The sequence below is a fragment of the Rhinolophus hipposideros genome (assembly GCF_964194185.1).
Source record: "Rhinolophus hipposideros genome assembly, chromosome: 17".
Taxonomy (NCBI): Eukaryota; Metazoa; Chordata; class Mammalia; order Chiroptera; family Rhinolophidae; genus Rhinolophus; species Rhinolophus hipposideros.
Window position 1 is genome coordinate 56,396,852 of NC_138063.1, and position 26,261 is coordinate 56,423,112.

The following is a 26,261-nucleotide window of genomic DNA, read 5'->3' on the forward strand; positions in this document are numbered from 1 at the left end:
CCATGTATTTGTGTTTTTTCCTGCTTTCTTTTCGCAGTGATATCCAATTTCAAAGCCTTGTGATCAGAGAATATGCGTGGTATGATTTCAATCTTCTTAAATTTGCTGAGGCTGCTTTTATGTCCCAATATATGGTCTATCCTTGAGAATGTTCCATGTACACTCGAAAAGAATGTATAGTCTGATGTTTTAGGATGAAGTGTTCTATACATGTCAATGCTGTCCATTTCATCTAATGTGTCACTTGGGCTGCTATTTCGTTATTTATTTTCTGTTTGGATGGTCTATCCATAGCTGTCAATGATGTAGTTAAGTCCCCTAGTATAATTGTGTTTGGGTCAATTTCTCCCTTTAGTTCTGTTAGTAGTTGCTTGGTATATTTTGGTGCTCCCTGATTGGGGGCATAAATATTGATGACTGTTATGTCTTCTTGTTGTATAGTCCCCTTTACCATTATGCAATGTCCATTTTTGTCTCTTGTTATCTTTTTCACCCTGAAGTCTGTTTCATCTGATATCATTATGGCTACACCTGATTTCTCTGGGTACCATTTGCTTGGAGCATCAATTTCCACCCTTTCACTTTGAGTCTATGCTTGTCCTTGTAGCTGAGATGTGTCTCTTGGAGACAGCATGTGGTTGGGTTTAGTTTTTCGGTCCAATCTGCTACTCTGTGCCTTTTTATTGGTGAGTTCAGTCCATTTACATTTAGGGTGACTATTTATACGTGAGGATTTCCTGTCATTCTATCTTTAGTTTTCTGGTAAGGCTGTGTCTCCATTGTTTCTTTACCTTTTTGTTGTTGTCTATTATTTCTGTGTGGTAATATTCTATGATGTTTCCCTCTGTTTCTTCTTTTATTACAGTATATATTTCAGTTCTGGATTTTTTTTTTTGAGTGGTTACCCTTAAGATTATGTAAAAGAAAGTTTGATATTTAGAGTATTCCATTTTCTTCAGCACGCTTACTTTCTCCATTCCCATATTCCAGTTCAGGCCTTTACTCTCCCCCTTTTTATGTTTCGGTTGCCACAAATTGTCCCTGTTGATGGTGGTCGAATAGCCTCCTTTAGTATTTCTTGTAGTGCAGGTTGTGTAGTAGAAAATTCCCTCAGCTTCTGTATGTCTGGAGAGGTCTTTATTCCTCCTTCATATCTAAAGGATATCTTTGCTGGATATATTATTCTTGGCTCATAATTTCTCTCTTTCAATAATTTGAATATTTGGTTCCACTCCCTCCTGGCTTGTAGAGATTCTGCTGAATTCTTTTCCCTGGCTGCCTTGAGGATTCTTTCTTTGGTGTTAATTTTAGACAGCTTCAATTCAATGTGCCTTGGAGAAGGCCTGTTGGGATTGAGGTAATTAGGTGTTCTATTTGCTTCTTGGATTCGAGGATCCAGTTCTGTCCACAAGTTTGGGAAGTTGTCATCAACAATTTGTTTGAGTATATTCTCTATTCCTTTCTCTCTTTCTTCTCCTTCTGGTACTCCCATTATTCTTATATTGCTCTTTCTGATAGTCAGAAAGTTCTTGTAGAGTTCTTTCATTTCTTTTAAGTCTCAAATCTCTTTCTTCTTCCATCTGTGTAATTTATAGGTTTCTATCTTCGATGTCACTGATTCTTTTCTCCATCTGGTCAACTCTACTACCTAAACTGGTTATTTCATTCTTAATTTCTTCTATTGAGTTCTTAATCTCCAGAAATTCCATTTGGTTCTTTTTAAAAATTTCAATCTCTTTCGTAAAATGCTCATGTTGTTCTTTGATTGCGTTTCTGAGTTCATTAAACTGCCTTTCTGTGTTTTCTTGCATCTTGTTGAGTTTTTTCAGAACTGCAATCTTGAATTCTGTGTAATTTAAGTCACACATTTCCATATCTCTAAGTTCCTTTTCTGGAGACTTTTTACTTTCTTTCTGAGCTGTCTTGTTGCCTTGGTTATTCATGGCAATTACTGATTTATTATTTCTCTTCCTAGACATCTACAGGAGTGGCTTCTGCAACAGGTTGATTGGAAGAGGTCTTCCTTTTGTTTTCCAATACTTGTTGGTAGAATGTTTTATTTTCTGTCCGACTGCAGCCTTTTCTTTTCTCTCTCACACAGTTGTGCTATGTTTTCTCTGCACTATTCCAGCTTCTCACACAATGGGGGGATTCCCTGGGAGACAGGCCTCTCCTCTGTTAACAGTTCACCTGGGTCATAGGGTGCCACGTCCCTGTGGGGGTGCGGAGAGCTTTTGAAGTTCCAAAGCTCTTTCTGTATCAGATTCAGAGCCCATATGTTTCAGCAGTTCTGTTTACTCCTGCAGGGATCCGCCCAGATAGGTGGGGCCTGGGGCGCGGTGAGTTGTGAGAGGTGGCCCAGAGCAATGGCGGCAACCACCACCCCAACTGGTCCTGCTTCCACAGCTCCCTCCCCTTTGCTGGAACTAGTTGGGCTGCGAATTTGTGTCTGCAGTCCACAGTTCTCAGAACAGCAAATATCCTGTCCTTTAGATCTGACACTGCTACTTTATCGCTTCTTGCACCGGGCAGGTAGGAGCGGGGCGAGCTCTGGGAGGGTAGGTCTCAGTGCCTAAGGCTTCTGTTCTCTGCTCAGCAGTAAGGGCTTAAATCACTGTTTTCAGCCTTCTTCCCTCAGTCTTTGCTCCGAGTCTCTGCCGTGAGCATTGGTTTCAGCCGTGTTATATGCTGCCCCCTTAGCCCTGTGGGCCGTAAGTGGAGCCCTAGCAGTCCGAGATCTTCCCTCTCCCGCAGCTGCAGTAGTTCCGGGATGCAGCGAGCTCAGAGCACTGAGCTAGGTCTGCGTCCTGCACCCACGCGGCTCCAAACAATATATTATTCTTTCTAGAGTTGATTAACATTTTGGTTGTTACTGGTTTTTAGTCATTACAAATAATACTGCTATGAATATTCTTGCATATGCTATTTTGGGAACATAAGCAACCATTTCTCCTGTGTGTATAAAAGCAGTGGAATTGCTGGCCTTATGTTTAATTTAGTAGATACAACAGGGCAGTTTTCCAGGGCAATTGTACCAATTCACAGTCCCACCAGCAGGTGTGAGTTTCAGTTGCTCCACGTCCTCTCCAACACACGGCACATTGTTGATCTTTTTAATATTACCTGGCAATTTGGATATGTATTAGTATCTCATTTTCACTAGTGACCAACTAGGGTGACTTCCTGTTTATGGGCCATTGATGATTCTGTGTTATGAAGTGCCTGTTCCTGTCTATTGCCCACTTTTCTAAGGGCGGTTTTCTGTCTTCTTATTTTAATGATTTCTAGGAGCTCATTACATATTTTGGGTATAAGTCATTCACTAGTTCTAAGTATTGCAAACAGCTTCCCCTACTCTGGACTGCCTTCTCACTGTCTTGGTGGCCTTTTAATGAACAAGAGTTCCTAATTTTAATGTAGTTCAAATTTAACAATCATTTCCTTCTGGTTAGTACTTTTCATGTCCTGTTTTAAAATTCTTTGCTGACCCCCAAAGTCATAAAGATTTCTGTTTAGTGTATGTTCTATAAGTTTTATTTTAATTTCACAGTAACATCTATAAACCATTCTAATTGATCTAATTGTAACCATTTTGTTTGTAGATTCTTTGGATTTTCTGGTATACAATCATGTCACCTTGAATGACATTATTTGCCCTTCCTTTCCAATCCTATACCTTTTATTTATTTTACTAACCTTGCTACAACATTGAATTGAAGTGCAAAGATAGACATCCATGCCTTATTCCTGATCTTGGTGGGGGGAGGCATTCAATATTTCACCTAAAGCTTTCTTGTACATATCTGTATTCATTTCCTATTGCTGCTGTAACAAACTACCACAAACTCTGTGGCTTAAAACAATACAATATATTATCTTACAGCTTTGGAAGTCAGAAGTCTGAAATGAATTTTACAGGACAAGCATCAAGGTGTCCAGGACTGACTTCCTTCTGGAGGCTCTGAGGGAGAATCCTTTTCTTGCCTTTTCCAACTTCTAGAGGCCACCTGCATTCTTTGGCTTGTGGCCCCTTCTTCCATCTCCAAACCTAGCAGTGTAGGTAGCATCTTCCAATCTCCATGACATCACTCCAACCTCTTTTTCTGCTGTCACACCTCCTCTTGCTTCTGACCCTCCTGCCTCCCTCTTATAAGCACCCTTGTGATTATATGGAGCACCCCATCTGGATAACCCTGGATCATCTCCCCATCTCCAGGTCCTTACCTTGATAACACCTGCAAAGTCCCCTTTACCATATAAGGGAACATAGTCACAGGTTTGGAGATTATGGCACAGCCATCTCTGGAGGCCATTCCTCAGTCCACCCCACTTCCCTTTATCAGACTGGGGAAGTCCCCTTTATTCCCAGGTTGCTAAAACTTTTATTCAAAATAAGTTTTGAATTTTATCAAATATTTTTGCTGCAATTATTGAAATGATCATATAATTTTTTTCTCTCTCATTTTGTTATGGGTATATTACATTAATTGGTTTATAAATGTTAAACTAACTTTGCATTTCTGGGATGTTTGCTTCAAATAATTGCCATTCTTGGTTGTGGGCTCATCTTCACATTAACACACGGGTTATCTTCACATTAATACCAAATATCCCCTAGTCATTTGACTGGAAATGCAAATTGTGTTCAGAGCCAGTCTCCACACAGCCACATATAGCTACATAGCCTTGGGTGAGTTTCTTACCTCTCTGTGCCTCAGTTTCCTCATAGGGATAACAATAATTCCCACCTCATAGGTTTTAATGAAAGTTAAGTAATATAAGTTCCTCATTCTGGCCCAGGGTAATGCTCAGTGCTTGCTAACTATCATAATTAATCTCTCTGATGGAGACTGGGACATAAGGCCCATGTGTGCTACCAGGCAGTTTGGGGACATAAAGCTCTTACTTGCCCTCCATTCTGACTCAAGCTCAGTCTTCACTATTCTGAATTTAGGGCAAATTCCTCTACCTGGGTTACTGACTAGGAGCAGGGAGCAAGAGAGAGTGTGGCAAGGACTGAGGAGGGGCTGGCTGTGGCAACTCTGTCCAGGGCAGCCCTGCCCCTTTCTGCCACCCAGAGCTGGCCCCACTCCCACGCCCTCGTTCTGGAGCTGTGTCAGACTATACTTCCCCACTTAACCCTACCCTGTCTGCCTCCCACCCCATGAGCTCCCTATCAAATTCTGTTCCCCGCTTATTATTGTCCAGAGCAGTCTACCATTTCTAAATTTGTTATGTCATTTCTGGGAGTTGAGGGGGCCCTTGATGGGGTACAAAAGCCGTGTGCCTAGTTCACCATCTCCATCTACCTCTCTGGCCTCCTGAGGCTGACGGGCCCTTTGGCAGTCTCTCCTGGAGTCTGTCAGAAGTAGTCAGTGTGTAAAAAAAGAACACAAACAAACAAACAAAAAACAAACGTGACTGAGCATGGGACAAGAACCCACTCTCAAATCCAAACCTGCACAAGCCCCGGTAACGGTCTTCTGTCCCTCATAGTGCAGGAGCCTCTGTCCCATCTCTGTCCCTCCTGTCCAGAGGTCCCTGATGGACCTGGGGCCAGCACCACCCATGGGCCGTCTCCTCTCACAGCACAGGCCCTGCACCCTCAAAAGCCAGGCTAAGAATTGACTGGAGGCCCCTCTGACTTCCTCCTGTCAGCTGGGCCAAGGAGCAGATAACCTTTATTCTTCTCATTCTGAACATAACTCAATTTTTTAAGCTCTCTATTTTGACAATATTTAATTCTTACAAAAAAGTTAAAAGAATAGTATGAAGATGTTATAGAATGCCCATGACTTTGGGCTTTTCCGACCCCTCCTCAGGACAGAATACAGATGAAGTGTCTTAGGCAGGAATGTCTGAGTGATATGCTGGGGTCCCGTTGGAGAGAGTGCAAACTCCTCTCTCTCTCTCTCTTGCCAGTGTTTACTTTGAACTGTTAAGTGAGGTGGAGTCTGCCAGGCTTTTCCACAGTAAAGCTCCTTTCCTCTTGGTAATTAATAAGTGTCTTGTTCAGAGATATTTTGAGACTGTCATAACTTTGAATTCCTTTAACAGCCCTCTTTCTTTTAATGAGGGTGTAAAATGAGACAGAGCTCCAGAAAGGCAGGTGTGCATAAGTCTCTGAAGCCTGGAAACTGCTCACAGCCCCTGGTCTCTAGTCTCCCTTCAGAAAATCAGTTCCTAAGAACCAGTCAGTGGTGGTCGATGATGTCCTCAGCATGCCCAGGGCAGCACTTATGGTTGCTACGCATATCATGGCAATTGCACCCTGATGACACAGTGTGTCGCTGCAGCCCTTAATGTTTGCTTACAGGGTCCACTAAGAATTGGTAATTTCACAGGGAGCTATTGACAGTAAAGAGGTTTTAATTTTTTTTTTAAGAAAAAAAAAGGGAACATATGAAATTATTAAAAATGTGTATTGAAAAGTACTAGAAGAAAATACCCCCCAAAATGTTATCAGCAGCTCATTCAAAGTAGAGGACTTGTTTATTTGTTTTTACCATATTCTCTTTCAAGAATTTTTTGTTTTGTTTTGTTTTCCAATGAACCCTGTTTCTTTTCAATCAAAGGTAGTAGAAGAAAGCAACCATATTTTTAAGTCCTTGGTTTGGTCCCCTCTGGCTTCTGGCCTCCCTGACAGCCTCTGAATTGAGCTGTGGGAACCTCTCCCTAATCTCTGGGGGAGGGGGCATCAGAATTGGGGTCCTTGGTGGCAACCACCTTTCAAATTCTTGCTCTGCCTCCCCAGGCCTCAGGTGCATTGCCCAAGCCCAGCCTTCCCCTGGGAGGATCGTGGAGATTCCTACAAAGACAAAGCATGTTCACCTTGAGAGCCTTCTCCCCAGTGCTCACTGCAGGCAGGTCCCTCAGCTCAGACCCCATTAGTTGGCACCATCACTTATAAGTGGCAGGCTCTCGCTTCCCTCCTCTATGGAGTGGGGGTTCCTGAGACTTCAAATGAGAGAGGACATAGGGCCAGGGACATAACAGGTGATTCAGACACTGGAAGAGCTATTCACGAGGTCTCTTTCAGATGCCAGGGACAGAAGCCCAACTACAACTAGGTTAAACCAGACAGGTGAGTTTATGGAGCTGGAAGATCCAGAGGTGGAGTTCAGGCACAGCTGGATATAAGAGAACATTTGTCACTCACCCGTGTTTTCCCAGAAGCTCCCTGTGCTGGCCTGGGAGGCCTTTGGGACCCCAGAGGCACAGGCCACAGCTTGGAAGAGCTGGCTCATCTCTCCAATGAGATATCTCCTTCCCCAGTGTCTCTGACTGTTCCTGACCGTTCAGCTAATCCTTTCCACATGTCTGGGGATATGGATTTCTTCTTGCTCAGAGATCAGGAACGGAATAAGTCTCTCTCAGTAAGTATCAGGACCAAGGTCTGCCCCCAGCTCTTTCCTCCCTCACATAAGCAGCAGCCAGATTTCTGAAGAGCACTTTCCTCAGGTCACTCTCTCATTCTAGAATAATAAATGGCTCACCATTTCCTACGAAACCAACCTGAAGCTCTGACTGTCTCTCAGGTCCCTGACCTGTCCCACTGTCTTACCCAGTTTTATTGCCACTGTGCCTGGGCCTTTGTCAGGGTAGGATCCTTAGAGCTGTGTGGCCACAGCCTCAGCCACCACACCTTCCTTTTTTCTGTCCCTTGCATGAGATGCCATCCCCTCCTGGGGGTCTCACTGTCCCTCAAGGAAGACCTCAAGGACCCTCACCTCCCCCAGGAACCCCCCTTCCCATAACTGCTCCAGCCTTGCACTGTCCTCTCATTGGAATTCTTAGAGGTCAGATATAAACTCAGACATGCTCATATGTGCACATATGCGTATACGTGCCTGTCAGCAGTGCCTGGGAGACTCGGGGCCAGCCCTGACCTCCAGCCTGTACCTCGTCTGCACCCCAGCATAGTCTCTCTTGCTTCCCCATCCCAAGAGCCCATGTGCCCAGACAGCCTACTCCCCCACACCACAGCACAGCTGGAGCAAGCAAGCCTCACTGCAGCCAGGCTTGGGGAGGGCTCACCAGATGAGCATCTTTCCTGGAAAGTGGCCAGGACCATGTTTCTGGTCATACTCTCATGGCCAGTGTCCCAGACTCCCTGCTGGGCTGACTCTGTCCACCCCAACTCAGGGCTCAGCATCTAAGATTCCTTAGGCAGCAACTCCCACTGCAACCCCAACCAGTGACCAGTGACACTTAATGGAAATGCACATGCTCCAGCCCTACCCCAGGCCTCCCACCTAGTAACTCTGGGCCACCATCCAACAGCATATCCCCCAATCCTGCTATGCTGTGCACCCACTTCTTCCCTGGAAGGAGGCACTCAAAAAAAGCCACACTAAACAGCTGACACTTTGCTGTGGCCTCCAGAGTGGAAAGACACTGCAAACACACGGACTTTCTCTGACCTTGACTTAGAGACCTTTCTCTTACCTCACCAGTGCAGGATTTGATTTTCTTCTCCAATCCTGTCCCTGCTTCAGGGCTATCTCTGCCTTCCTGCAAAAGCCCCCACAACCTCACACTCCTCCTCCCACCCCAGCAGAGCCCCCCAAACCTCACACTGACCCCAAGTACCTGCCCAATGTCTTTTAGATGCAGACCTTCTGCCACTGGGATTCTACAGGGTGACATTTTCTGGACTGTTTTATACAGGAATGTGCAAACTAGTGGCCTCACGCTGGATCCTGCCACAGCTAGGTTTTTCCTAAGCAGCACTCTTTAGAGATTGAATTGGTTGTTGTATCTGACAGGCCCAGCAGGAAATAGAACTAACCCAGGAAATGCCAGTCCACCTGAGTGGACTGAGCTGCCCTGCTGGTGAAGGATGTGGAGACTCCCAGGGCCTGACCAGCAGGAGGGGCTGGGCATCTCCACAGCCAGAGACCTGCACTAGGCCTCTGAGAAGAAGAGGCCCCAACCTTCATTCATCCTGGGATCTTCTCAAGTGAAGGGCTGGGGCCAGCTGCCAGGGCAGAGCAGAAAATAGGTGGGGAGGTGCAGACTCTAAATGACGGCACAGCCCCCAACGCTGACTAAGGAGGTTGCAGCTCAAATTCGGGTTTTCAAGATTCTTTAGGAAACTCAGAAGGTCTGGTTTCCCTGAACCTTGAGGTGTCAGATTTAGCAAATCACAATACAAGACACTCAGTGGATTTAAGTGTGGATTTCAGATAAATAGGAATCATCCTTTCATATGTCCCTGCACTACTGATCTGGAATGCATATCTGACCGGGGGTGGGCAGCCGGTACTTAACCTGGCGGCCGGCCTGCATCCCCAGTGTCCAGAGGCCTGTCCTGCCCACTTCCTCTCGACCCGTGGCAGTCGTGCGCAGGAACCCAGGGTGCTCCCAAAGGCACACGCTCCGCAGCCTTCCCCGCGGGCAGCATGTGCGCGGCCCCCGTCCTGCCCCGTCTGCATTCCGCATCCTGACCAAGCCAAGTACCCGCCACCATAAGCCCACGTGACCCTGGAGTGGGAAAACGTAGAGGGGAGGAGACCCGGCCCAGACCGGGCGGGTGGGAGATGGGTGCTGGGTGGAGGGTGGGGGGAGGGGGGAGGCTGGCGCCGCCAAATCCCCCCGACCCACCCGCCAGGAGCGGGAGCAGAAGAAGACACTGCGGGTGCACGAGAAGATGACCTACTCATCCAAAGTGTCTGCCAAGCACAGCAGCCTGCGACGAGAGCTGCAGCTGGAGGATGAGATGGAGGAGCAGGACGCACGCGCAGAGGCCGAGCAGCTGCAGGCCTTCCAGGACAACACCACCTGGAAGCTCTGCAGGACCAGAGGTGCCCTTCCTCCCTCCCCCACATTGGGTCTGCGACGCCAAAGAGCAGTACTTTAAAAGTACTTGGAGAGGAAGGGCTATGGTGCAGTGGGGGAAGGGGGTCTTCTCTGCCCAACCCCTGCCTCCCCCCGTCACAATGATCAATTCCAAATGGAGAGCAAGTCTAAAAGTCTCTGAACCCCAGTATTGCATGCGTTCTGAATGCTGACCAGTGAATGCAGGCTGTGTAAAATAAGCCTTTAACTTGGAAGTGAAAAGCATCAACGTGGAACTAGATTTCCTGGGTTCAGATCTCAGCTTCAGTGTTTAATGGCTGCACCACCCTGGGCAAGTCAGCTAACTCCTTTGCACCATAGTTTCTTCTCCTCACTGATGACAGTACCAACCTCCTGGTTGTGAGATTCAACATCTTTAGACACTGCACGTAGTGAGAAAGAACTATGTGTGTGAGAGCTGTTATTTTCTGACCCAGTAGGAAATCTGAAATATTGAGAACACACTAATAATCTATCAACACAGATGATAAAGTATAACATCACTAAGCTAGAAAGAAACAGTTGAGATCAGAGAGTCCTAGAACCCAGTGCGACTACAAGTGTACTGGATGTGACCATAACCCTGACACACATGGCTTGTGTTTGCGGTAGGAAGCCCTGAGCTTGCGGTGACGATTGTTTGCCAAGCTCTGCATGGAGGTGCACAGAGCACGTGTTTCCTTTCTGCCTCCACATTCCATTCCTGAGAACTAGCAGAGGCAGGTGGCACCTGAATAGGGAAGGCTGGACCGGGCTGGTTTAAGCACAAGACTCGTCAGTTTCCCAGCTTTGGCTTCCGGTGAGGAGATGGGCTTTCCCCAAGGTAGAACAGGGAGGCAAGGGTCTAGTGGGCTCGTTGCCAGGCATCTAGGCTTAAAACAGGACCCCTGCACCTTACCACGTGCGTCTGGAAAGAAGAGGATGTGAGAGACAGCACAGAGAGCCACGTGGTCCTACAGTCCTTTCCACAGTACCTGGGCTCTCCAAAGTTGAGACATGTCTAGAGTTTCCTCCCCAGAAAGGCCAAAGAAAGAGGCCCCCATGGCCCTTGGCCCCACTGCACTGCCTCTCTGCTTGCACTCTGAGAGGTTGTCCAGATGTCCACCATAATTTCTTCCTGCAGTGTAGACTTAGCTGCTGCCCAAATTGAGCCCTGGGGGTTTAGGGTACCCCAAGTAGAGATCATGCCGCCCCACTTTTTTCTTACCACCCTCATTCAGGTCCTGACCAATAGGCCTTTTGTTATTAAGTCCAGCTTGGTGAAATTTCCAGGACAGGGGTGTCCAGAGTCTCATTCCAGGTGAGAAGAGTGCTACAGCAAGAGAGATTCTTCCCACCTAGACCAGTCTCCAGTCATGGAAATGTAATATATCAGCAAAGCCTTCTCTCCTTTCGCTGGAGACAGGGCCCACTCTCCCATGGTCTCTGTAATAACCTGGGCCTTGCAGCAGAGCACTGCGTGGGGAGCAATTGGCTGGCTCCCCACTAACTGGCTGTGTCCCCATCCTCTGCCACGGGCCTGGGTCTCTCTCCCACTGCCCGCCTCACACCCTAGATGCCTCCCTCCTCTCATTGCAGAAAAGAAAGGGGAATCTGATGACATAAACAAGTACCTCAACCAGAAGCGGCAAATGTTCCTCATCCAGGTGGGCCTTGCTGCTCCCATGTCGGGGACCTGGGTGGGCTGTCCCAATGAGGAGTGTGACTCTTGCTCTGGTGGCCCCAGTATGCCCTGGATATGAAGCGAAGCGAGATCCAGCGGCTGGAGATGCTGGTGACTAAGGAGGAGGCGGAGCTGGAGCGAGCTGAGAGGTCCCTGGAAAAGGACTCGGCCCTGTTCGATAAGTTCCTCAGGGAGAATGACCGCAGCTCCGTGCAGGCCCTGAGAGCGTAAGCCTGTGGCACCAGGGGCTGGCTGGCCATGTGCCACCCCCATTGTCCCCTGGGCCAGTGCACACCCACCCAACCCAGCCTGGACCCGGTCCCTGACCCTAACCTCTGACCCCACCTTTACCTTGACCCCGACCCAGGTCCCTGGCCTGAGGGCAGTGTGGACACTCTTCTTTAACAATCTGAGTTTGGCTCCCTGCCCCCACATACCCTCCAGGGCGGAGAAGGAGACCAAAGCGAAGGTGGCGAAGATCACTGAGATTCGTGATCTGACCGTCCAGATCAGGAACATCAAAAGGTGAGGTCAGAGGCAAGCTGGGCCTGGGCTGGCTTGACCACATTTTCCTCCATCACTCTCCCCTAGCTAAAGGGAGCCCCACACAATGCAAACCTTATCACTTTACCACTGAACCCTAAATATCTCAGGGTTTTGAAGCATTGTAGTCTGCTGCCCATCTTACAGATGAGGTGACTGAGGCCAGAAGGCCAGAGATTCAGTGACTTTTCCAAGGCCACATCACCAGGAGACAGGGCTCACAGGGCTCTGGGACCCCTGGGCGCCACCCTGGGAGGGGGCAGACAGAGTCCCTGAGGGCTGTAACTCTGGGAGGTCTAACCCACATTGGTCCCTGCAGGGTGGGCATTCTTTCCTTGACATGGCAGTTCCTGTGTCTGTTCTGTTTGGCCAGTATGGAAAAGGGGTCCCCTCTGGAGGGGCCTCTCAGTGGGCAGAGCCTGACTTCACCTATCCCCTCCCCGGTTCTAGTGAAATCTCCAAATTTGAAGACATATTGCAGCATTATAAAGTCTACAAGAATTTTCTGCACAAGTTGTCACCCAAGGAGTGGTTGGAAGAACAAGAGAAGAAACACTTGGCTCTCAAAAAGGCCAAGGAAGTCACTGAAGCCCCCAAAGAGAATACTCTGTTCTCCACACAAGGGGACAAAGGTAGCAGAAAAGAGAAGACAGGTCCCCAGGCCCCCCTCGTCCCTGTGCCCAGCTCGCAGGGTTCTTGGAGGCATCCAGGCTATGGGCTTGGTCCCTGCCAAACCCTGCAGAGCCCCGGACAGGCAGCAGCCACCTCTTAGCTAATCATGGCTCAGTCCAAGCACCCACTTGAGGAAGAGGGTCTGGCTCTCAATTGAAACCCAAGGGGCTTTCCTCCTATGCATATCCCCCCTGCCATTGAGGGGTCCTGGGAAGCCCTGTGCCCCTAAGCAATGTCGCTGCAGGCCTGGTTCTAGCGGAGACCATCTGGGACCCCTCCCTTGCTTCCTGTAGGACCAGGGATTAAAGGCAAGAAAGTCTCCAGAGGTATGTGGCTGCCCCGGGCTGGAGGGGCACTGCTCCAGGCTGGGGCACACGGAAACCACTCCTTTGCTTTCTCCAGAGGGTCAGAGCCCAAGGAAGTCCTGGAAAGTGCTACAGGTGATAAAGGCGGGGCAGGTCCTATCTAGGGCCATCAGCCTCCAGCAGGGCAGCCAGCCCAATTTGAGTGGCGGGCTGGACCCCAAAGGGTGAGTGGGCTTGAGGGGAGCTGTGGAAGTGGGTGGGGGCTGGTGGGGAGTGCTTCTCAGTGGCTTCAGTCCAGAGGCTCCAGGATGGGTCCAGACTCCCCGAGGGGGAGAGTGTGCGGAGGGCTGTTCCCAACCTGGAGGGTGTATAGTCTGAATTAAGCTGGAAAATCAAAAGGCTTCCTCAGCAAAGGTTTATTTCTTCCTGATTCAGTAAACTTAAGCCTAGGGTGGTCCATTTTGGTGCTAATGGACTAGTCAAATGTGCAGAGATGAGGGCAGCCAGGTGGGCACATGGAACAGGATGGCACATACCCTCTACTAGCCTTCTGTGGCCAGAGAACACCAGCCCAGGGGCCAGAGCTCCAGAGCCATTCAAGGGAAGCCAGAAGTATAGACTTCTTTAGAAAATTACCCAGATTTAAGAGTGATGGTTACTTTCAAACTTTCTAAAAAACACAATGAGAGACAGAAACCCCAAACAGATCCATGGGCCAGTGCAAACCTGTCCTTCCATGGAGGGCTGCAAGGCCAGAACTGTCCCCATCCCACCCACCCCACCCACCCTATCTGGTTCATAGGGTAGGCATATGTTTAGCTGCTGGGTCACACAGTTACTTTTCCTTCTTCACTGAAGCATTCACAAAAATCACAACTATGTAGAAGGTATAAGCTGAGAAATCGTAACCCCTAGTCCTCATGCACCTCCTTCCAGGCTGTTGGCCCAGGAAGCCATGGGCAGCACTGCAATGAGTTTTATTATTTCCTGCATGTCCTTCCAGCAATTTTTATGCAAACAGGATGTAAAACCCTATGAAATTGCATGTTTGTCTGTCAGAAAAGTACTGGCATGTGCATATGATTCAACCTAAATACAAGCAAAGGTGGTTTTCTTATGCTGATCCTTCCTTTCACGGGGGAATTGACACTGCACATCTCACTGTTTCTCCATTATATATATAATGTTCCACATCATAGTGGGTCATCTGCGTTACTCAGTCTACTGAGTAATTATTAATCTCATCTAAAAAACACTTTTATAGGAACATCTAGAATAATGTTTGACCTAGCCAAGTTGACACATTAAAATCACTGTCACAGAGGGGCTCAGAGCTGGGTCTGCCAGCTGTGCAGAATTGTTCCAGTGTCTGACAGCTCCATCAATTATCCTGGAGGCTCCAGCTGAAGGGCAGGCCTCCTTCTGGGGGCAAGTTCCAGCTCCAGTGACTCTTGCCCCATAGCTCCTCCAGCTCCTACCTCTGGGACCACCGAGCAATTTTTGGACACCTCCTGGATTTCTTCCTGCAATTCCCCTGACACTCCACACACAGCCCCCGTGTTCTCCAGCAGTGACCAGTGACCACAGGACAGCACTCCTCCTGCCCCACCTCCACTGCCTCCCTCCCCAGCCAGCCCACGCCCGTGCTCAGGCTGCCCCATCCTCTCATTGCCTCACCCCCAGATGACCCTGTTCCCTTAGTCCTACAGCTCAGCCATCCCAAGCCTTAGCACCTCATGGAGGGCCACGCACATGACAGGTGAAGAAACTGAGGCACTGAGCAGCCAGGTAGAGTTGGAACCCTAGCCTCTGGCTCCATAATCCACCCTCAGGTCCAGGGCCTCCAGAAGCCAGGAAGTTCCTGCAAAGCAGTGACATGATCAGATGGAGGTCTTTTCCTTTTTTCCCTCTCCTGTTGAGGTGTTATTGACATGTCACAAACCAAACAAATCTTAAGTGAACACTGACTTTTTACACACGTGTATACCCAAGTGATCACACCCAGATCCAGATAGAAAACATTCCCAGTGCCCAGAACTCCCTGTGCCCTCTCCCAGTCAGATCTCACACCAGAAGGTGACTGCTATTTTGATCTTGATCACCCTGAAACACTTTTCCTGTTCTTGAATTTGATGCACTTAGAACAACACCGCTGCTCTATGGGTGTAGATCTTTTCATTCCGCTCCCAGCTGGCTTTGTGCAGCCACAGGTTGTTCTTTGCTTCTATTTTGTGTCCCACTGTGGGAACAAGCCCCATTGTCTTGGTCCACTGTCCTACTGGTGATCGTTTGGGTTATTTCCAATTCTTGTCTATTTCAATTAAAGCTGATGCATACATTCTTGTACTTTTCTATCTGAGCTCTATTTATTTCATGCATGAGCATTATTTCTCTTAAAAATAGGAGTGGAATTATTGGTTCATAGGGTGAGCATATGTTTAGCTTTAGTAGCTTCTACCACACAGCCCTCCACAGCGGCTGCCCTGTTATACTCCCGCTAGCACGCGTGAGAGCTCCAGCTGCCCTACTACTGCCTCACCAAATCATGGTATTGTCGGTACCTTCGAATCTAGCTATTGTGGTAGGGGTGTTTTAAAATAGAGTGTATTGATAGGAAATCTGAGGTTCAGTAAAGTCAGTAGATCAGGAGATGACTGCCATTGAAAAGATGGTTAGCTACTCAAAGTTCCCAGCGGAGGAGGCATGCCACACTCTGGGGGGCCACCTGGGGAAGCAGCAGGGTGGTCAGGAAGCAGAGGGAATAGGGGAACTTTGGACAGGAGACTTTATTGTGATTTCTGAAAAAAAACAACAGATGAGGAAAGGTAAGCAGGCTTAGGATTAGCTGGTTTTAATAATTTCAGGGATCTGTGGCTGCCCCAAGACGTCTGGGACCTGCCCTGGGTGAGTAGGCAGAGAGACAGTGCCTCCAGTGTGAGAGCTTGTGGTGTGGGTTCTGGATTAGTTGTTCTGCATTTGAAAAGCACATTCAAGTGTGTTCGTCCATCTAGGGTCAGCAGAGCCCCAGATGTCAAAGCATCAGAATACAGAAAATCAAAGGTAGGGTTAATACAGGGATGGAGTGGTGTTTCATTATGATTTTAATGACATTTTCGTGATGAAAAATGTGGCCATTCAGCTATCTTCCTTTGTGAAAAGTGTCTGTTCAATTTTTGTACGTTTTTATTGGATAGTTGGCCTTTTTCTTCTTGTTTTCTATTAGTGCTGCCCAGTCTCTCTTGCCTTATTACCCTCTCTTTTTTTTTTTTATGAGTATCGATAACAGGAATTTTTTTTTTTTAACTTTTTATTTAAGTGTGTTTTTCCAGGACCCATCAGCTCCAAGTCAAGTAGTTGTTTCAATCTTGTTGTGGAGGGCGCAGCTCACAGTGGCCCATGTGGGGATTGAACAGGCAACCTTGTTGTTAAGAGCACCGCGCTCTAACCAACTGAGCTAACCGGCCGTCCCAGGAATTTCTTTTCTTTTGTTAAACTTTATTGGGGTGACAATTGTTAGCAAAGTTGCATAGATTTCAGGTGTACAATTCTGTATTACATCATCTATATATCACATTGTATGTTCGCCACCCAGAGTCAGTTCTCTTTCCATCAAAATATATTTGATCCCCTTTGCCCTCATCTACCACCCCCTGCCCCCGTACCTCTGCTTATTACTCTCTTAATGTTATCTTTTGAGTCCAATTTACCAATCTTTGCTTTTATGGTTGATGCCTTTTGTGTCCTACTTAAGAAATATTTGCCAACCCCAAAGGCACTAAAATAGTTTCTTATGCTTCCTTCTGAAAGCTTCATGGTTTATCAGCTTGGATGAGGGTGGTGGTAGTGGGGATAGGGACAATGGGTGGCCTGGGAGCTCAGAAGCCTTCTTCTCCCTGTCCTTCATGGGGTCTGTATTTTCTGCTCATCCCCTTACATGCTCTGTGCTGTCTTTCCTTCTCTACAACAGGCTGGTCACCCCTCCCATGGTTCTGTCTCCCATTGTTTCCTGAGCTCCAGGCTCATATGGACATCCTCTCCTTCCTTAGATGTTCTCCACACTCAACCTCCCATGTCCCAAACTGATGCTTCTTAGGCTAGAAGGGGACCTGAGGACTATCAGTTTGCAAGGTCACATTCATTTTTATGAATTATGGTCATGCCTTGTGGAGAGCAGCCACCATTGGTGGACTAGGCACATGCCATGGGTTAACTCTGATCTCTGCAACACCCAACTAATGGGGGATATTTCCAGTTCAGTGTTGAATGGAGGCTCCAAGAGGTTAGATACTCATGCTTCCTCTGCCTAGATCACCCATCAGCCCTGGAGCTCCCACTATAAGGCCCCATGTTGGGACAGTCCCTGAGAATAGAGGTCTGAGAGCACACTGGTCTGGATTTGCATCTGGACCCCTCCACCTATTAGCCAGATGACCAGAGCCTCTGCGTATAGTTGTGGCCTCTCCCATAGGGCCCTGCACTTATCACCTTTCCACTGTAGGTAGATAAGGACCTGGAGTCTCTCAGACCTCAACCCAGTTTCCTCTGCTTGTGAGCCTGCCCTGACTACTTTTTGGCAAGCAGAACCTGCACATTCAGGATGGGGGCCCAGGCTGAGGCAGGCGAGAAGGGTGATGAGAGCAGGTCTGAATGTCAGGCAGAATTGGTTCCACATCTGTCGGGCCTTCCAGGGCCCCGTGCTGAATGCTCAAAGCTCACACCGCCTTTCCCACACCCCGGGGGGCTGGCTCAGAATGGTCCCTGCCCCTGTAGGCTGTTCAGGGTCAGTTGAAGGTGGCTGTTAGTGTCACAGGATAGCAATGCAGGCCATCAATGACAAGTGCCTGGGCAAAATCTAGATAGGGGAGATGGGCATAAAAGGCCCTGAAAGTGGCTTTTAGAAAAAGGATGGTAAATGGAGAGCATCAGCCCTAGCAGTGGGAGCCACAGTTGCCAAGGCCTGAGGAGGGTTAGCACCTTGAGAGACAGGAAGGAAGCTTGCAGGGCAGGAGCAGAGTAACCTTGGGTGGTGGGGAGCCGAGGGCTGGGAAGATGGCAGGGCCCCACAGCTCCTGGGAGGAGGCCAAGTTTTATTCTAGCTAGAGTGAGATGAGTTAATTGAATTTTGAAACTAACCCCCTGGATGCTGTGTAACAATAGCTGGGGGTCCAAGAGGAAGCTGGTGCCACCACCAAAGCAACTTGTGTGATGGATGAGGAGGAAGAGGGGTATAAGGGTGGAGAGATGGAGAGATGCTGTGGAGACGCCAGGCATCTACACCACTGGGATGGGGCACAACAGCCATCGGACTTCCGTGCTCAGGTTGGGCCCTGGCGCTTTGACCCCACATCTCTCCACAGGTCGAGTTCTGCCCTCCCTGTGAAGGAGGACTCAGACAGTGATGGGGAGGTCAGTGGCCCTATTCTGGGCAGGGCTTGTGGGAGCCAACCCCCCCACCCCCCCTCTACACACACACACACACACACACACAAACACACACACACATGCACTGCTGGTGCCTCGCACACATGGCTCTGTTTGCAGGAGCTGGAGCTATATTTCACGGAGCCCCAGCAGCTCCTGGACGTCTTCACAGAGTTGGAGGAGCAGAACCTCTCACTGATCCAGAACATGCAGGAAATGGAGGAGACTTTGGAAGAGCTGAGCTTCACCCTGAAAAACACCCAGCTCCTCATGTAGGTCTCACGTGGGGCTGCCCAGGCCAGTGGGGGGTGGACTTGTCACTGGCTGTCATCCTGGGACCGACACAGCCACTGGGACCTGGGCTGTGTGGCCTCCCACCTTCCCTGTCCATGACCCTAACCCTTACCTGGCTTCTGTTTTCTGGAAAGCTCCATTTGAAGTCTTATAGGCCTGGCTCAGATGAGAATGTGTGTCCTATTGGACTGAGGAGCTGAGAGTCATGGGAACCCAGGAGCAGCCTGGGAGTAGGTCATGTGGGTGGAGGCACACCAGACTGACTGGTCCATCCCTACCCTGAAGCATTCTGTAGCCAGAGAGGACATCTCCAAGGACCACCTGGGAGTGTTCTGTTGATATCAGGCCCAGGAGAGCTGGGCTAGGTAGGGTGAGGCTGGACCACTATATGAGGCCTGTTGGGAACAGGAATTCACTCCCAAACACAGATTGAGCACCTATTCTGTGTCAAGCCTGGGTCTAGGCCCTCCAAGGATAAAGCAAGGCCCTGTCTCATGGAGCTAACATTCCATATGGGCACACAGACATGTAGGCTCTCAGATTTGACTTGTAGATATTGACACATTCTAGGAGGAAAATAAAAAGAATGCTATGAGAAGGAAGCTGAAGTGGAGAGTGGTAGCATATGGGTGGGGGCAGAGGAGGCTTCCAGGAGAAGGTGTCCTTTGAGCCAGGAACCTCCTGAGTGATGGGAAGCCACAGGGTGATATGGGAAAAAAGGGTGACAGGCAGAGGAAAAGCAAGTGCAAGGGCCCTGAGGTGGAAGCCAGCCCAATGATTTAATAAACTATGGGACAACTGTTCCTGAGTGCCCATGTCTTGCCACGGAGAGTCTCCTGCTGGGAATCTCCAGAGTGGTGTGAAACCACCAGCTCTCAGGCATGATTGTATATCCTAGAAAGTGGAAAGGTAGCAGAGACACACAGAGAGATGAGCTGGGGAGAGGCAGGCAGCTTCCCAGATTCCTGGCACCTGTCGAGAGGACACATACCTGTACACGTAAACCTCACAGAATCCTGGAGGTGCTGTCCAATAGCTGGTCTTCAGGCCACTGAGTCACTTCAACAGCTGAGCCACCTGAGAGCACCAACACTTTATTTCCAGGGGACTCATATCCCATATGCATTTAACTTCCATGAACTGAACCACCCTTTCTCAGGAAAAAAAAAACTGTAAAAAACAACAAATAAACAATCTGAATAGGCCTATTTATTTAGGAAATTGAATCAATAATTAATAACCTTCCAAAAGAGCCTCAGACCCAGATGGGTTCACAGGTGAATTCTACCAAATACTTAAGGAAGGAATTTTACCAGTTCTGTGTAACCTCTTCTAGATAATAGATACTTCCTAACTCAGTTTATATGACCATTATTACCCTAACACCAAAACCAGACAAAAGCATTACAAGAAAACTATAGACCAGTATCTCTCATGACCATAGAGGTAAAAATCCTCAACAAAATATTAGCAAATTGTATTCAACAATATATAAAAAGAATTATGTATTATGACCAAGTGAGATTTTTCCCCAGGTATGCAAGGCTGGTTCCATTTGAAAATCAATCAACAAGCTACAGAAGAAAAAGCACATGAGCATGTCAATAGATGCAGAAAAAGCATTCAATAAAATCAAACAACATTCATAATAAAAACTCTCAATAAATTAGGAATAGAGGGGAACTTCCTGAACTTGATAAAGTATATCTATAAAAACTCTACAGTTAACATCATACTTAAAGTTTTCCTGCTAAGATCAGGAACGAGGCAAAGCTGTCCTCTCTCTCTATTCCTTATCAACATCATACTGGAAGCCCTAGCTAATGCAGTAAGACAAGAAAATGAAATAAAAGTTACATAGATTGGGAAGGAAGAAATAAGCTGTCGTTGTTTGTAGATGACATGATTGTCTATGTAGAAAATCTGAAAAAATCAACCAAAAAACCTCCTGTAACGAATAAACCACTGTAGCAAGTTCATAGGATATGAAGTTAATATACAAAAGTCAATCACTTTCCTATATACCAGCAATGAACAAGTGGAAATTGAAAACAAAATACCATTTACATTAGCACCCCAGAAAATGAAATGCTTAGGTATAAATCTAACAAAACATGTACAAGATCCCCTGTTTCTCCAAAAATAAGACCTAGCTGGACAATCAGCTTTAATGCGTCTTTTGGAGCAAAAGTTATTATAAGACCTGGCATATTATATTATATTATATTATATTATATTATATTATATTACCTGGTCTTATATTATAATAAGACCAGGTCTTATATTAATTTTTGCTCAATAGATTCATTAGAGCTGATTGTCCAACTAGGTCTTATTTGTGGGAAAACACGGTCTATATGAGGAAAATTACCAAATTCTAATGAATGAAATCAAAGAACTAAATAAAGAGATATTTCATGTTCATGGATAAGAAGACTCAATATTGTCAAGATATCAGTTCTTCCTAAATTGATCTATAGATTCAATGTAATCACAATCAAAATCTCAGCAAGTTATTTTGTACATATCAACGAACTGATTTTAAAGTTTATATGAAGAGATAAGAGACCCAGAATAGCCAACACAATATTGAAGGAGAACGAAGTTGGAAGACTTCCTGACTTTTATTATTAACCTACAGTAATCAAGACATGTGGTATTAGCAAAAGAATAGACAAATAGATCAATGGAACAGAACAGAGAGCCCAGAAATAGATCCACACAAATATAGTCAACCGATCTTTGACAAAGGAGCGAAAACAATACAGGTATCCCCTACTTTCAAAAAGTTCTCGTTACACCACTTCGCTTTTATGAAAGACCTACATTATTACCTGTTTTCTCTAACTGAGAGAAATGCAAAGAGGATTTTCTCTTTTACAAAAAAAGCTGTTACCATACTAATGTAGGTCTTTTGTAAAAGTGAAGTAGCATAATGCGAACTTTCAGAAAGCAGGAGATACTTTTTGCTGTATACTATTTCAACTTATGGAAGGCTTCAGAGGAACTCTCCACTTTCAGATAGCGAGGGACAACCTATAGAATGGAAACCTTTTCAACAAATGGTACTGGAACAAATAGACATACACGTGCAAAAAAAGAAATCTAGACACAGAGCATAAATCCTTCACAAAAACTAACTTAAAATGGATCATAGACCTAAATGTAAAATGCAAAACTGTAAAACTCCTAAAAGGTAACATAGGAGAAAATCTGGATGGTCGTGGGTATGCTGATGACTTTTTAGATACAACACCAAAGCAATAATTTTCATTAAAGAAAGAATTGATAAGCAGACTTCACTAAAATTAAAACTTTGGCTCTATAAAAAGCAATGTCAAGAGACTGAGCAGACAAGCCACTGGCTGGGAAAAAATATTTGCAAAATACATATCTGATAAAGGACTGTTATCCAAAATATACAAAGAATGCTTAAAATTCAAAAACGAGAAAAGGAACAACACAATAAAATGGGCCACAGACCTGAACAGACACCTCATCAAAGAAGATATACAGATGGAAAATAAGCATGTTCAACATCAGGTGTCATCAGGGAATTGCATCTTAAAACAAAAATGAGGCAGATACTACTACACATCTCTTACAATGGTCAACGTCCAAAACTGACATGAGCAAATGCTGGCAAGTATGAGAATCTCAACAGCGATTCTCATTCATTGCTGGTGGGAATGCAAACTAGTGCAGCCACTTTGGAAGACAGTTTGGTGGTTTCTTACAAAATTAAACATACTTTTACCATATGATCCAGCAATCATGTTCCTTAGTATTTACCCAAAGGAATAGATAACTTATGTCCACTCAAAAACCTGTACATGGATGTTTATGGCAGCTTTATTTGTACTTGCCAAAATTTGGAGGCAACCAAGATGTCCTTCTACCTATAGATGACTGGATAGACTGTGGTACATCCAGACAATGGAATATTATTCAGCACTAAAAAGAAATGAGCTATCAAGCCAGGAAAAGACAGGGGGTAAAGGGGGACGGGGGCACCTTAAATGCATGTTACTAAGTTACAATCTGAAAGGTTACATACTGTATGATTCCAACTATTGGACATCCTGGAAAAGGCAAAACTATGGAGACAGTAAAAAGATCAGTGGTTGCCAAGGGTTAGGGGGAAGGAAGGGTGAATAGGTGGAAGATAGGATTTTTAGGGCAGTGAAACTGTTTTGTATGATACTGTAATTGTGGGTACATGTTACACATTTTTCAAAACCCACAGAATGTACAACATGAAGAGTGAACCTCATGTAAACTATGGACTTTGGGGGATAACGATGGCAGTGTAGGTTCATCGATTGTAAAAGACACCACTCTAGTGCAGGATGTTGATAGTGGGGGACATGGTGGGGTGCAGAGGATATTTGGGAAATCTCTGTACTTTCTGCTCAATTTTGCTGTGAACTAATAACTGCTTTAAAACACAAAGTCTCTATTTAAATAATATATACAGCAGTAAATGATCAGCCTGTTCCAACAATGAAAGAAAGAGTGTCTGTGTCAGAGACAGTGTACCCAAAAAAATCCCAGGAATGTTCACAACAAAACTGTTCATACTAATAGCCAAGATCTGGAAACAACCCACATGTCCATCAGTAGGTGAGTGGATAAATAAAATGTGGTATATCCATACTATGTGCATTAGATTTCTATTGCTGTTGTAACAAATTATCACAAACCAAGTGGCTCAAAAGAACAGACATTTATTCTTCTATAGTTCTAGAGGCCATAATTCTGGAATGGGTCTCAATAAACTAAAATCAAGGTGTTGGCAGAGCTGCATTCCTTTCTAGAGGTTGTAAAAGAGAAGCTTTTTCTTGTCTGTCCCAACTTCTAGATGCCACCCACATTCCTTTGCTCCCTTCCATTTTCAAACCAGTAAGGCCAGTTGAGTCTTTCTCACATAGCATCACTTGACTCTCTTTCCTGCCTCCCTCTTCCATTTATAAGGACCCTTGTGATTACATTGAGCACAACTGGATAATCCAGGATAATCTCCCCATCTCAAAATCAGCTGGCTAGCAACCTTAATTCCATCTTTAATCTTGGTTCCACCTTGCCAAATAACATAGTATATTCATAGGTTCTGGGATTAGGACATGGACATGAAGGAGGCCATTACACACCATGGAAATCTACTTACCAATAAAAAGGAACAAATTGTTAACGCAGGTTACAACATGGATGGACCTAAAAAGCATTATGCTGAGGGCAACAAGCCAGACACCCAAAGAATACTGACTATATTAATTTCAAGTGCTACAACAGCTGTATTAGTTATCTATTGCTGTGTAACAAATTACCCAAAAAAGTTGGTGACTTAATATAGCACACATTTATTATTTCCTGCTTTCTGTGGATCAGGAATGTGGGTACAGTAGGCTATGTCTTCTATTGTAGGCTAGCCTCCAGTTATCCCAAGACTGCACGCAGGAAAGGAGCCACTTCCCAGCCCATTCATGTGGCTGTTGGTAGGATTTTAATCCTTATTGCCTATTGGTTAGAGGCCACCCTCGGTTCCTTGCCATGTGGGCTCTCTGATATGGCAGCTTGCTTCTTCAAAGTGTGCAAGACAAAAAGCTAGCAGAGAGTCTGCTAGCAAGATGGAAGTTGATCTTTAGTAACCTAATCATTTAAATGACATCCCATCCCACATTCCATTGGTTAGAAGCAAGTTGTTGGGTTTAGCACACGTTCAAGGGTGTGCATACCTTTGAGGAGGCTGGTGTCACTGGGGGGCCTTCTGAAAGGTCCATGTACCACATGGTCAAAAGGAATCTAGAGTGAGAGATATTGGCCTATAGTGCCTGCAGCTGGGGAAGGGAGAGGATCCATATGAAGGGGCATGAAGAATCTTGAAGGGTGATGAAAAGGTTCTATATCTTGATATGTGTGTCCTGACGCAGGTGTATGAATTTGTCACATTTCATTAAACAGTACACATAAAATGTGTATATTTTATGGTATGTAAATTAAACCTTGATAAAACATTATTTGGTAAATTTAGGACTTTTCAGGTTTGACTTGTCACTAGCCTCTGTATATTGACTGGGCACAAAAGGGTTATAAGGCAACAACCATCTCCTGCCAAAACAAGGCCAACTACAAGTGAGGTGCCACATTCTATGGCAAGTACTTTCCAGAGCCAACCTGTGGCTGAGGCAAGAACTTGTGTAGGCAGTCTTAGCAGCCATGCTAGGCACCTGCAACCCATGGCTGCCACTCAGACATGGAAATTAGACCCCATGCCTCAGGGGAAAACCAGTCTGCACATCTGCTAACAGCCCAAGCTCCATCTTGACACTCAATTAAAATGGCACAACTCATCTTAAGTCTGCAGTACTGGACTCGCACTGACTCCCGGGTTTAAGGACAACCAAACAGAAAAATGTCACCAGAAACATGAGAAAGTACATTCATTAAGGTGATAAGTTTGAGAAATCCAAGTAAATGTAGATACTGCAAGAATTAGGACATCTTAATTTCTTTCTCAAGAGGCTGCTCCCCTGCCACCAGAGAGACCCATCCGTGCACAGGAAAGCCCACGTGGGTTAAGATTACAATGGGGACTGGACACAGCCAGCAATCAGGTCAGCAAAGGGGAAAACAATAAGCTGGGACAGCTCCCAGAACTCTGTGAAGAACAAAATGAAACAACAGGAGAAAAGTCAGGACCCCAAAGAGAATACATATAGGTGATGTGTGCAAGGAATTCCAGGAGATGAGGACAGACAAAAGGAAGAAGAGAAAGCCAATACAATGGCAAATGAAAACTAACCTGGACTGAAACAAAGGCCAGGCAAAAGTACAGGGAGAGGGACTCACACTTAACACCTCATATGGGGTTAGAGAGCAAGAAGAAAATGCTATGATGCCAAAGGAGACAAGGGAAACCAACAAAAGACAGGTACTTATAAAGGAACCAGAACTAAGTGTGCATCACTCGTTTCCTCTAGAATCTTAAGTGCCAGGATTTAGTGGAATATCACTGTAAAGTTTGTCGGGGTGAGAAAGGTCTCTATTTCATTTTTGCTTTTTCTTTTATTGTGATAAAGTCCACATTACATAAAATTTACCATCTTAAGCATTTCTAAATGAACAATTCACTGGTTTTCAGTAATTCACATTGTTATGCAGCCATTACCACCATCCGTCCCATAACACTTCATCTTGCAAAACTGAAGCTCTATACCTATTAAACAACAATCCATTCTCCCACCCCTCAGCCGCTGATAACCACCATTCTACTTTGTTTTTATGCTTCTGACTATTCCAAGTACCTTATATAAGTGAAATAATACAGTATTTGTCTTATTGTGACTGATTTATTATAATAATAATGTCCTCATAATGTCCTCAAGATTCATCCATGCTGTAGCATATTGCAGAATTTCCTTACTTTTTAAGGCTGAATCATATTCCATTGTAAGCATAGACCACATTTTGCTTACCCAATTATCCTACAATGGACATCTGGGTTGCTTCCACATTTTAGCTAT

The 26,261-nt window shown here is 46.0% G+C and overlaps 1 protein-coding gene across 5 annotated transcripts in view; it reads left to right on the plus strand.

The window, feature by feature from the left end:
• The window catches only part of CFAP100 (cilia and flagella associated protein 100), a 69,950-nt gene that overhangs the window by 31,719 nt on the left and 11,970 nt on the right, over nt 1–26,261 (plus strand). For 3 of the 5 annotated variants that reach the window (XM_081078533.1, XM_081078532.1, XM_081078534.1), the window contains 10 exons: nt 7,276–7,376; nt 9,614–9,806; nt 11,419–11,486; nt 11,567–11,730; nt 11,948–12,028; nt 12,497–12,678; nt 13,012–13,044; nt 13,121–13,247; nt 18,381–18,429; nt 18,565–18,716. In XM_081078533.1, the coding sequence (XP_080934659.1) occupies nt 7,276–7,376; nt 9,614–9,806; nt 11,419–11,486; nt 11,567–11,730; nt 11,948–12,028; nt 12,497–12,678; nt 13,012–13,044; nt 13,121–13,247; nt 18,381–18,429; nt 18,565–18,716 (1,150 nt within the window). The remainder of the gene's footprint in view (nt 1–7,275; nt 7,377–9,613; nt 9,807–11,418; nt 11,487–11,566; nt 11,731–11,947; nt 12,029–12,496; nt 12,679–13,011; nt 13,045–13,120; nt 13,248–18,380; nt 18,430–18,564; nt 18,717–26,261) is intronic. The other 2 variants (XM_081078535.1, XM_081078536.1) reach the window with 1 other exon arrangement.